At 45.9% G+C, this 12,818-nt stretch overlaps 1 protein-coding gene across 1 annotated transcript in view; it reads right to left on the bottom strand.

The window, feature by feature from the left end:
- ABRAXAS2 (abraxas 2, BRISC complex subunit) overlaps window positions 1-7,704 on the bottom strand; it is a 30,801-nt gene extending 23,097 nt beyond the window's left edge. Inside the window, exons 1-2 of the mRNA XM_043597811.1 lie at window positions 7,583-7,704; window positions 2,803-2,893 (exon numbers count right to left, since the gene is read on the bottom strand). Of these exons, the coding sequence (XP_043453746.1) occupies window positions 2,803-2,893; window positions 7,583-7,681 (190 nt within the window). The 5' untranslated portion in view covers window positions 7,682-7,704. The remainder of the gene's footprint in view (window positions 1-2,802; window positions 2,894-7,582) is intronic.
- Window positions 7,705-12,818: the final 5,114 nt, after the last annotated feature.

The raw sequence follows: 12,818 nt of genomic DNA, 5'->3' as shown, positions 1-12,818 counted from the left end.
TGTGTGTCTCTCTCTCCCAAAAATAAAGATTTTAAAGTGAATTAGCACAGCCTTTAAAATTAATATGTAATCAACACAAAACGCGACACTTCGTGTTCTGAACGTAGCATTCTTTATGAAGTCCTTATTATAGAGGGAAAGATAAAGGGATCTGTACATGGATTCAGACATGTGCAGCAAATACCAACTTTGGTCACTTCATTTTATTTAGAACATCTCGTTCTGGAGGTTAAGCTGTGCCAGGAATTCTTTACACCACTGGTCTGAAACACTACTCATGGCACTTCAGCTAACGTTTGCCCTTCCCACCCAGATTTTCCAGAGTCCCCGGTTTATATTTCTAACATGTATTCCTTTTTAAAAGAAAACTATTCCAATGATAACAATACTTTTAAGAGAATACCAGCAAACGCTTTGCCCATAAGATCCATAATCTGTCTCAAACAATGAAATGAATACAGCTAATAAGCTAAACGTTGTACAGCAAAAGATGGTTGTCATGGTGCTGTATTAACTGGGACACTCTATCAATCGGTACTTCTCCGTATTTACAATACCATGGAAACGTACTTACTGCGAGAACCCGAAGGCTTATAAAGCAGATACACCGCATTAAACTGTAGAATTGGAATTATTTTCCCATTCTATTTCTTTAAAAATAAATAAATAGCCAGAATATTCATCAGAAATGCTGCTTTGGTGAGCACGCCAGGTAAGAGAGCTCTTTCTTGCATGGTTTGCTGTCAGTTAACTCTGGCATTTTAACCTTCAAATACCAAATTCGTTTTTGAAAATCCAAGTGCAAACAATAAAACTGCACACATGTCCAACGAAACCAAGGTCTCTATCGCAGAATTTTAAAGAGTTAAGCAAAACAAAAACAAAATCTCAGTGAAAGAAGGGCTACATCCCGTATATCAAGTCTTTATAATAAGTCATTATTGGGGCACCTGGGTGGCTCCGTCGGTTAAGCGTCCGGCTTTGGCTCAGCTCATTATCTCACAGTTGGTGGGTTTGAGCCCCGCGTCGGGCTCTGTGCTGACAGCTTGGAGCCTGGAGCCTGCTTGGGATTCTGTGTCTCCCTCTCTCTCTGCCCCTCCCGCTTGCATTCTGTCTCTGTCTCTCAAAAATGAGTAAGCGTTAAAAAGAATTTCTAGTAAGTCATTGTTGTGGGGAGTAGGTTTTATAGGTTTGGTCCTTGAGGAAATTAACTATTTCTTGTCCCCGCCCCCACAATCCTAACCGCCCCCCCCCCCCCTCCTCCAGTCCTCATCCCGGCCTCCCAACCCACGTACTAGAAGGCTTTCAGAACAGGCTTGAAATTGCTGATGTGGCCCCAACATAACCTAACCTTCCAGCAAGATTTCAAACCAGCAACCAGTCCCCTTCACACATTCTGTATTTTAATTGTGTAGAAACAGGCCAGATTCCCTGTATATTTTATGCACTCCTTGCTCTGGGTTCCCCTGAATGCACTGCCCACTAGCCCTGAGTTCACCTCCTTCATGTCACCATTACTGATTTTCCCCACGAGCAGGTTTTCCTTTTCCACTTAGGGGCTCGTCTCTGTTCCTTTCTTACAGTACCCATCTTGTGCTTTGTCTGGTATCTCTGCTTACTTGTCTTCTCCTCCCCACACTCCTGGCAGCAAGAGATGCATCTGGATATCCCCCTCGCTGTGTGGCACGTGCCTCACACGCAATAGTCAACAGATGTTGGCCGCAGAAGTGAAATGTCCCCTGCTGGGTTCTGAGCATCAGGACATGCTGCTTGGTGACATGCTTGAGGTGCAGTTTGATCCCTAGTTATCAAAAAGGGGCTTGGGGCGCCTGGGTGGCTCAGTCGGTTGAGTGACCGACTTTGGCTCGGGTCATGATCTCATGGTTTGTGAGCTTGAGCCCCACGTCGGGCTCTGTGCTGACAGCTCGGAGCCTGGAGCCCGCTTCTGATTCTGTGTCCCCCTCTCTCTCTCTGCCCCTCCCCCACTCATGCTCTGTCTGTCTCAGAAATAAATAAACATTAAAAAAAATTTTTAAAAAAGGGGGGCTGATGCAAAGAGGGTGGGCGCATCTATAAATGCTCTTCAACTTCCTCAGCAATTGCCCCCAAATCGACTGGGTTGTTCTTCAGAAAGCTGTTTCGAGGGGCACCTGGGTGGTTCAGTCGGATAAGCGTCCAACTTTGGCTCAGGTCACAATCTCACTGTTCGTGAGTTCAAGCCCCGCGTTGGGCTCTGTGCTGACAGCTCGGACCTGGAGCCTGTTTCGGATTCTCTGTTTCCCTCTCTCTCTGCCTCTGCCTGCTCGTCTCTCAAAAATAAACATTTTAAAAGTTTAAAAAAAAAAGAAAAGAAAGAAAGCTGCTTCCATTCAGCAAACTGCTCGTGTAAACAAGTGTGAACACTGTTGCCAGATCCTTCCAGGAAGCACCAGCCCAACAGATCCATTCGTTCCAGTACGCGGGGAGGCTGACAATGGGGAATAGCCAGAGCCGCAAACTTGGGATTCAGTGTGGTTTCAAAGAGACAATCAAGCGAAATAGCACACAGCACTTCAGTAAAAGACCAGTTAGTAAGAGACAGCTTTGCAAGGCTTCCTACACATAGAGTCACACGCTGCAAGTCCACACTGACTTATAAAACATTCCCTACCAGTTATCGGTGCAAGTGATTTGTGTTGTGATTTTAATGGTCTTCTATGTGCCTTTCATCTTTCAGATTAAAATCGGGAAAGGGCCAAAGAACGAAACAAACAGCACTGACACAGAAAAAGTATCTCTAAGCTCAGTGATAAACTCACTTACCGATTACTTGCAGAAATTCTGTGTTGCTGATTTGTGAGTCACTGATGCTAAAGGTTTCCTCTTGTCTTACCTCTCCCAGCAGAAATCCTTCCTAAAAGTAATCAGAGAAAATAGTCGCAGACTAAACATAAAGATGATTTTTTACTGGAATTAAAAGGAATGGAGGGCATTATAATTTTATAACAATTTTTAACAATAATCCAAAAAGCTTGCCAAAGAAACTACTCTTCTATAAACCCACAAGGAAGACTAAAGCAATCTGAGATATATCGATTAACTGGATTGTTTGAAAAAAGGATTCCATACACGATGAAATACTTTAATCCCTTAAGAAAAAAAAAAACCTGCTTTTTTTTTTGAAGCAAAAATAAGTAGAGTGAATTCATTTCTTAAATCCTACTGAGTGTAATAACCAATATCAAAAAAGCTCAGGAAGCAGAAATATTCCAAGGTTGTTTTCTGGAAACGGCATACAATTTATTTCATTGTTTTAAAAGCACCGTTAATGATAAAAGGATGAAGAAGTTTAACACAAAGCACAACGAATTGCTCTTGTACGGGCTGTGGGAAATGAGGATTTCAGCAAATAAATTTATCATTCGCACGAATATTTTTCCTTAATAAACACGGAGGTTTGTTTCCTTACACCTTGGGAGAATGGGAAATCCTGGGTCACTCGGCACATAACCTACTGTGTACTTGCTGCCATGTTCAGCACAGGCACAGTTGGAGAACATTCACTGGCTGTCACAATAACTTTCCTAAGAGGGTGAACTAATAGGCTGTTCTGCAATCGCCCTTCCGGAAGAGCCATGTGCTTACTCCTTCCTCCATTTTGCTTTTTTTTTTTTTTTAAAGTATATTTATTCTGTGAGAGAGAGAGAGAGAGAGAGAGAGAGAGAGAGAGAGAGAGGATGTATGGGAGGGGCAGAAAGGGTGCGGGGGGAGAGAGAGAATCCCTAACAGGCTCCGCACTGTTAGCGTGGAGCCGACATGGGGCTTGAACTCACCAAACATGAGATCACGACCTGAGCCGAAATCGAGAGTTGGACACTTAACCGACTGAGCCACCCGGGCGCCCCGGTCCGTTTGGCTCTTTACTCAGATGGCACCTTATTAGATGGCCAATGTAACGGAAACAGGGACTGTCACACACTCTGTCTCCTGTCCCCTGCATTCTTTTTCTTCTCAGTCTTCTCACTATCCGCCATAGTACATCCTTGTATTAACAAAGAAATGCCTACACCTACTAAAATGTAAGCTCCATGAGAGCAGGGACTCTGTGTTTGCTCACTGCTATACCTCAGCACCCAGCACAGTGCCCAGCCTAACACATTGGAGGTGCTCAATAAATACTGGTTGAGGATAATTGTTGAAACAGTGCCCCCTCCCCTTTTCAAATGTTTTATGTATTTATTTAGAGAGAGAGCAGGGGAGGGGCAGAAAGAGAAAGAGAGCACGGGGTAGAGAGAGAGAGAGACAGAGGATCTGACACGGGCTCCGAGCTGATAGCAAAGAGCCCGATGTGGGGTTCGAACCCACGAGCCATGAGATAATGACCTGAGCTGAAGTCAGACGCTTAACCGACTGAGCCACCCAGGTGCTCCGAAACAATGCCCTTGCACTACATACCTTTCTATTCTAGGCTAACCCTTCAAGTCAATTAAAGGAATTTCCTAGTTTAAAAATATTCCCAGTTGAGGGGAGCCTGGATGGCTCAACCAGTTGAGCATCCGACTCTGGATTTCAGCTCAGATCATGCATGATCTCATGATTTGTGGGTTCGAACCCTGCGTTGGGCTGTGGGCTGACAGCACGGAACCTGCTTGGGATTCTGTCTCCCCTCTCTGCCCTTCCCCACCACTCACTCTCTCTCTCTCCCTCTCAAAAATAAACATTAAAAAATATATATTTCCAGTTGGAATCTGTGGAGGTGAGGAGGGAGAGATAGATGCTTTACAGCATAGTTTTTGTGTTGAATTAGGGGAGTGTCCTAAAATCCCAAATCATCATGTACAGGGTATTTCTCAAACTTAAGTAATATACAGATCCCCTCTAAAAAATTTTCTCTCAAGCACCTGGGTGGCTCAGTGGGTTGAGCATCCGATTCTTGATTTCGGCTCAGGTCATGATCTCACAGTTCGTGGGACGGAGCACCGCATGGCTCTCTGCACTGACAGTGAGGAGCCTGCTTGGGATTCTCTCTCTCCCTCTCTCTCTCTCTACCCCCCTCCGCACAATGGATGCATGCACATGTGCTCTCACTCAAAATAAATTAAAACGTTAAAAAAAATTTTTTTCTCTCAAACCTAAAGGAGTGTTCGTGACTACTGGTTTGAGACACAGTGACTTTTATTCCATACAAGTCTTTCAGTTATGAGCTCTCGCTACAAAAGAGAAGCTCTGTCTTTGTAACAAATTGATAAAAATTAAAATGAAGAAAAGTTTAAATTTCTATAGAACTTCACACTTAAGACTGTATCTACAGATCCTTAGTGTTCCACAGTCTAGGACTGCCAGAGTTAGAAAATAAAAATACAGGCTACTCAGTTAAGTGTGAATTTCAGATAAACAATGAACAATTTTTTATGTAATATTTAGGATATACTGACACTAAAAAATTACTTCCCATTTATCTGAAATTCACATTTAATTGAGTACCCTGTATCTTACCTGGAAACTCTATCATAGTCCTCAGATTGAAAAAGTCAACAGTGACATCAAGACATTCCAAAGCCAAGTATAAAATGAATGTTTATTATCTACTGGTCGGGATTATCTGAGCCACTGTTACTTTATAGCGGAAGGAGGCAAACTGTGGTATGTGGGTTCAATCTAGCTTCATGCCTGTTAGCGTACAGCCGACAAGTTAAGAATAGGTTCTACTTTTAAATGGTTGCAAAAAATAAAACATAGGAATAGTTCATGATGTGAAAATTATATGAAATTCAAATTTCAGAGTCCATAACTAAAGTTTTATTGGAAACATTCACCCTAATTTATTTATTGTCTTTGGCTGCTGTCTTCATCCAACAGCAGAATTGAGTAGTTGCTACAGAGACTGGCTCACAAAACCTAAAACATTTACTGTTTGGCCCTTTACAGAAAATGCTTGCTCACCTCAGCTCTACAGAATGAGTGATTTTAAACTAGTTTCTTTCCTGGACAAAACAAGAATGCACTACAAAAGCAAGTTTTTGATTCCTCAACTTTAAAATGTATAAAATCGAAATTAAAGTAGTCTGCATATATAATCGTGGCAAGGTTAACATAAACAGCTATGGCCATGTGAAATAAAGTTGCAAACTGTTTGGAGACATACTTCCATATCATGGCAAAGACTTCCACAAAGTCTAGCACCATGTCTGGCAAAGCACAGATATAAGGGAATATTTCTCGAATTAAATTAATAACAATCTAAGTAACATGGCCATGTCACTGCTGTTTGTAGAACATCTATCCAAGAGGTAACTTATTCTTAACAATAGTCTTGCCTTCTGCAAAAACTGTGATATTACTAGGTAGTCCAAGAACTACAGATGTTAAGAAGCATTGCTGAAACCGTATTTTATACTTCTAAGGACATCAGGAGTATCACAAACCAACTATATATGGAACTTCATTACATTATCAAATAGCTGCCTATAGTATCACAGGCCTTAGTGTCCAGAGACGTGAGCTAACTCTGGAAACACCCATGTGTATTCCTATCTCCACTATCAACATCGAAGAGATGAAAAGTACAATAATTTCATGATACCCAACTTACTAACAGAATCACCTCTCTGTGTGATCAGTTTTTACTAACGGAGGCTAAGATCGCAGACATGAAACCAAACCCAGTTCCTTATTCTGCAGTGTATCATTTTGCTTTGTAATGACAACCACAACCCCCCCACACACACTTATTAAATAAATTTGAATAATTCACTATTGACATCTTTTCAAATAACCCCTCAATTTGGTGGACAGATTACATATGTAAAGATAAAAGTTACCTAGTTTCACAAAGAAACTTCCATCCAGGCGAATGACATTAAAAAGACAATTCGCGAAATAAAGACATTGAAGCAGACAAGCTTTGCTCTCGGGGAGCTCCGAAGCCTATGCATTTCCGATCACTCATACGTAGGCCTGTCATTTCCCTATTTCGCTGCGACGAGCGCCGTGGTTTTAGAACATTCGCCAAGGAACTAAATATGCAACTTCAAGGCAAACAGACCCTACACCTAAACACTCCTGTTTACATTCTCCATTTTCCATCGAGGCGAAGAAAACACACGAACGTATCTAACGAGTATGAATAGTGACAGCCATGGTTTCTTTCCCTCGTCGCACCCCACAACAACCTGTGAGACCGGCGGGCGGGGCAGGGTGCCTCGGTTCCCAGACTAAAGCTCGGTCTCTCCGCTCTCTGCCGACCCCGGGAGCTCCTCGCAAGTCTAGAAGCCTCTCAGGGAGGGGCAGGAGCTCGGTTTCCACTAAGCGACTCCAGACACTGCTGGCTGCCAACCGAGACAGCTTTGCTAAAAACAAGACGGCTGTCCTGAGAGGGCCAGGAGGTGGCAGGCACCGAATGAGGGGGCCCATCCATCCCAGGGGCGAAGGAGCCCAGGGTAGCAGGAGCTCGCCGGGGCGGGAGCCGCCCGGGTCACCTGCCCCTCGGGCCAGCCCGGGAGCCCAGGGGGTGAGCCGCGAGCGGTTCCAGCTTGGCCGCAGGCGCCGGCCCGGGACGGAGGCTGGAGGCTCCAGCGGCCGCGGCGGGGGGCCCGGCACCTACGTGGTCAGCGTTGCTGTTGGCGCTGTGGAAACACACAGCGCTGAAGGTGTAGCCCGAAATGGAAGCCGCCATGATGGAAATCTCCAACTCCCCCATCATGCCCCGCGGAGGGCACGCAGCCTTCCGGCCGGCCCCGCCCCTTGGCATCCTGGGAAATGAAGTTTTTGGCGGGTGAGGCCAAGGGGCCGGAGCGCCCGCAGAGACGCAGATTTGCCCTATTGGAACCCAACCCCCGCGAAGTGTCCTCCGTCTCGGGCCCTGCGCATCTCAGATACCGCCTCTTCTGCAGAGCCCTCGAGAGTTCCCCAAATCATTTTTTCTCTTTGCAAATGAGACTCTTACTAATAAAATCCAACTCAAGAAGGAAAGGAGGGAGATGATTCAAGCAAGTGCGCGGTTGGCGTTTGACATAGAAAGAAAGTGCTGCTATTTCCATTTCCGTAGGACCACTCTGGCTGCGGCGTGGAGGCTCTAATGTGGCAGAGGGGGAAGGCTGGTACTGTAATCCGCAGGAGGGAGGTGACTTTGGGGGTGGTTGGAAGTGAAATGGTGGTAGCAGTGAAGGTGGGAAGGGATTGGATTCTGTAACAAAAGGACACGAATTTAACGAAAAATCATGGAAAGAAGATTGGAACAACAAATTTTTTTTTTTTTTTAAAGCTATGCTTTTTTTTTTTTTTTTAACGTTTATTTATTTTTGAGACAGAGAGAGACAGAGCACGAACGGGGGAGGGTCAGAGAGAGAGGGAGACACAGAATCGGAAACAGGCTCCAGGCCCTGAGCGGTCAGCACAGAGCCCGACGCGGGGCTCGAACTCACGGAGTGTGAGATCGTGACCTGAGCCGAAGTCGGCCGCTTAACCGACTGAGCCACCCAGGCGCCCCTGGAACAACAAATTTAAAAAAAAACAGCAAAAATTAAATCTCGCAAAGTTAGGTAAAGAAGCTCAGGATCACCATTCTTCTCTTTGTCCGATCTTTCAGGTTCGAAACTGGACTTCTGATCTCCCACAAGTCTCCTTCTACCACGCTCTCCAAAAGTTCAGCAGAAGGACTGTTTTCTGACTGTTGCACAGGCCCAAAACCTTGGAATCATGGTTGACCTCCCCCACCTTTGATCAGTCAGCACAGTCTTAAAAATATATCGAGAATCCTACGACTCACCACCAGCACACCTATCACCTATCATGGTGGTCTAAATCATCAATTCTTTCCTGGGTCTTTATAACAGTCTCTGACTCAAGAGCCCTGAACTGGGGGCAATTTTACCCCTCAGGGGACATTTGGCAGTGTCTGGAGGCATTTTTGGATGTCACAACTTGGCGGAGGGTGCTGCTGGTAATAGTGGTTAGAGGGCAGCCAAATATCCTACAATGCATAGGACCCCCACCTCCCCCACGGGATGAGGTTGAGAAACCCTGGGTTCCATCTTGTCATCAACCCCTTCCCTGCCAAATGTAATCTCAACACAGCAACCAAATTGGTCATGCTAAAACTTAAAATTTAGGGGCGCCTGGGTGGCTCAGTCGGTGAAGCATCCGACCTCGGCTCAGGTCATGATCTCACGGTTCATCGGTTCGAGTCCTGCATTGGGCTCTGCGCTGACAGCTCAGAGCCTGGAGCCTGCTTCAGATTCTGTGTCTCCCTCCCTCTCTCTCTGCCCTCCCCTGCTCGCACTCTGTGTGTGTGTCTCTCTTTATGTTTAAGTAAACATAAAAAAAAATTTTTTTTTAAATTTAAAGCATGTTGCTTCTTGGTCTAAACCTAAACCTTGTAATGACTTGGTTCCTATCACTCATCTGACTTCCTTTCTTGCTCCTGCCCCCTTTGTTCACTCGGCTTCGGCCACACTAGTCTTTCTGCTTCCTGGGTATCCCTATCTCATCCTACCTCAGGGCCTTTGCACTTGCTGTTCCCTTTGCCTAGAGTGCTCTTCTCACAGATAGTTGCAAGGTTTACTCCTTTATCTCTGCTCTAGATGCTCTGATGTGTGACCCATATCCACCCTTGCAGGACTTACTATTCTACCATACCCAGCTTCTTCCCCAGCTGGGGAAATTGTCAGCTTTCTCATGGACTTGCCTTCAGTATAGTGTCATTGCCTGAGATCATTCCTCATTTTCTGGGTGACCAACATTCAATGCCTCATCAATATAGATGGATAAAGGCTCACCTCCTTCCTTCCAACCTGGGGTAATTCCAAAGGGTCATCCCAGCTCCAGAGTGCCCTGTAGGGGAAAGAGGTGCTGGCTGAGGTGCTGTTGTAATGGTGTCCCAGTCCACCAACTTCCTCCATCCAGCTCTGTTTCTCTCCCTTCCCCAGTAGGTGGTGATCCTGAGAGCACTCCCTAGTAATCTTCTTTCGTGTTCATCTCAGTCTTAGACTCTGCTTCCCTGGGGATATAACGTATGACAACCTGTTGCAGATTTTCACTTAGGGCCACCTGGTCAGAGAATCCTCCTCTTATCACCCTAACCAGACCGCAGCCCCAGCCTGACCTTCTCAATATTCCTTCCCTGCTTTCCCTTCCCCTTTCCTACTTATCACCATCTAACATCATCCCTACTTTATTCATTTCTCAGCATATTGTCTTTGTCTCTCCGCTGGCACATTCTGAACTGCATGCGGACAGGGATTCATCTTTGATTTGCTTACTGCTGTAGTCCAGCATTTGGGATAACGCCTGGCATGTAGATATTACCCAGCATGTGACTGCATGCCCCCCCCCCCAAATGACTGTTGAGTGAAAGTTGCATAAAAAGTGGGAGGGTCCCACAGAAGATGGTTGTATTTTATCAGCAGGTGCTAGAGGGGAACGGAGATCAAAGAAGCTAGTAAAAGGAATAAGCTCATTACGAACAAGGTGCCTTGGGTGGCCCCCTGAAGAAAAGATTTGAGACGCAGGAGAAGATGAGAGAGGAAAGAGCCAGATCAACAGCATTTTCAACAGCATTTTCGGGGAGAAGGAGAAAGAGAAAGAGAATTCTGAAACTTGGGGAAAGATGAGAATAAGGAATTTTTAGGATGTAGTGTTGCGTATCGTATGACGGAATTCCTCTTGACTGCCTTCTTAGGAAAACCTTCAGCAAAACTTCTACAGTGATCGAAACACACCCATGTAGCGGTTGCGAGGCAGGTTTTAGAGTGGACCGCTTGGGTTCCGGTGTCAGGTGAGCACTCACTGTGTGATCCGGAGCAACTTCTCTGCGCCTTGGTTTGCTCCTGTGTAAAATTGCTGCCTGCTGTGGCAATCTTAAGGAGTGAATGAGATAGCATATTGGATGTTTCACCCAGTCCTTGGCACACAATGACAGCCTGCTGACTGTTAGCCATCACTTCCATTGTCATGAAGTAGTTTATTTTTTTTTTTTATAATTTTTTTTTAACGTTTATTTATTTTTGAGACGGAGAGAGGCATGCATGAACGGGGGAGGGTCAGAGAGAGAGGGAGACACAGAATCGGAAGCAGGCTCCAGGCTCTGGGCCATCATCAGCCCAGAGCCCGACGCGGGGCTCGAACTCACGGACCGTGAGATCGTGACCTGAGCTGAAGTCGGACACTTAACCGACTGAGCCACCCAGGCGCCCCTGTCATGAAGTAGTTTAGAAGATAAAAGAAATCTATAGGCTCTGATAAGAAAAGACCTCTCAGTATATCACCACAATATTCTTTTTTTTTTTTCCAAGTTTGATTCATTTTGAGAGAGAGACAGAGAAGCAGAACCAGCTGGAAAGGGGCAGAGGGAGAGAGAGAAAGAGGGAGAGATTCCCAAGCAGGCTCCATGCTGTTAGCACAGAGCCCGATGCAGGGCTCGATCCCACGAATCGTGAGATCATGACCTGAGTCAAGATCAAAATCAGATGCTTGACTGACGGAGCCACCCAGGCACCCCTATCACTACAATATTGTTTTTTTTTTAAATATTTATTTATTTTTGAGAGAGAGAGAATGAGTGGGGGAGGAGCAGAGAGAGAGGGAGACACAGAATCTGAAACAGGCTCCAGGCTCTGAGCAGTGGGCACAGAGCCTGACAAGGGGCTCGAACTCTTAACGGTGAGATCGTGACCTGAGCCAAAGTCGACGCTTAACCGACTGAGCCACCCAGGTGCCCCTCACCACAATACTCTTAAGTGAAAATGCAACTGGCAAACGATGCAAATGGTAAGATTCCATTATTATATATTTATCAAAAAAACAAACCCCATGCATTTCAGCAGGTGCTTGTATGCAGGCAAACGCCACGCTCTGCTATGATGGATCTGAAAGAGGAAACAAGAAAGTCCATTTCACTATGCCCTCTAGGTAGTCGAGGAAACTGAGACTTAAAAGGTTTAAATCAAGTGACTTGCCCAAGGTCACACCTGGTATGGACTAAGTCGAGACTGAAGTTCAGGATGGCTTGACTCTGTAGTCCGTGATCAGGCAAGAAAATGCAAAGGAAAGGGATGAGTGGTATCAGGCATGGAAGGAGAGAAAACCTGGCTGAGTCCTGGAGGCCTCTGTGGAGGAAGAGAGGGGAACAGAGGGGAGCAGAGGATAACTGGGACCAGGGAAGGGGCCTGGAGCTGAGCGGCTCGAGGGAGGTCTACTCGAAAGGGGTTGCAGTGGCCCCAGTGAGCTGTGAGCCCGAGTGGCCCAAAGGAAGGCAGAGCAGTGGCGACAGGCTGGAAAAAATGGCCCTAAGCCCAGGCCCAGGGGAGGCCAGGAGGAGCCGTGTGCGGAGGCTGAGGGAAGAACAAAACAACGATGATGCTCTGCTTTGGCTGGTCAGGGGCCACGTGAATGGAGAACACAGGGAAGAGAGGGTTTGGAGGTACTGGGGTTGGGGGAGGAGGCAGTGCAAGGAAGTCTGGGTTTTCGACAGGTTGACAGGTTGAGTTGAACATAACAGGGACGTCTAGGCAGCTGCAGGAAAAGCCCGGAGCTGGGGGTAGAGGATGAACTTGGAAGTCACTAACAGTAAGAACAATAGCTAACATTTACTGAACGCTCACTGTCTGTCAGGCCCTGTTCTGAGCGCGTCACTTGCACGGTGTATTATGTAATCTTCCTAACAATGTTCTGAAATAGGTCCATTTTGAACTCCATTTATAACCGAAGAACTTGAGCTAGCATTTAATGAGAATTTGCCGTGTGGCAGGCATGTAGGATGTCACAGGAATTACCTTATTTACTTATTTTAAAGTTTATTTCCTTTTGGGGCGCCTGGGTGGCCCCGTCGGCTGAGCGTCCGA

Source organism: Prionailurus bengalensis, chromosome D2, assembly GCF_016509475.1.
Source record: "Prionailurus bengalensis isolate Pbe53 chromosome D2, Fcat_Pben_1.1_paternal_pri, whole genome shotgun sequence".
In the NCBI taxonomy this organism is placed as follows: Eukaryota; Metazoa; Chordata; class Mammalia; order Carnivora; family Felidae; genus Prionailurus; species Prionailurus bengalensis.
This window is presented reverse-complemented; position numbering and strand designations above follow the sequence as displayed.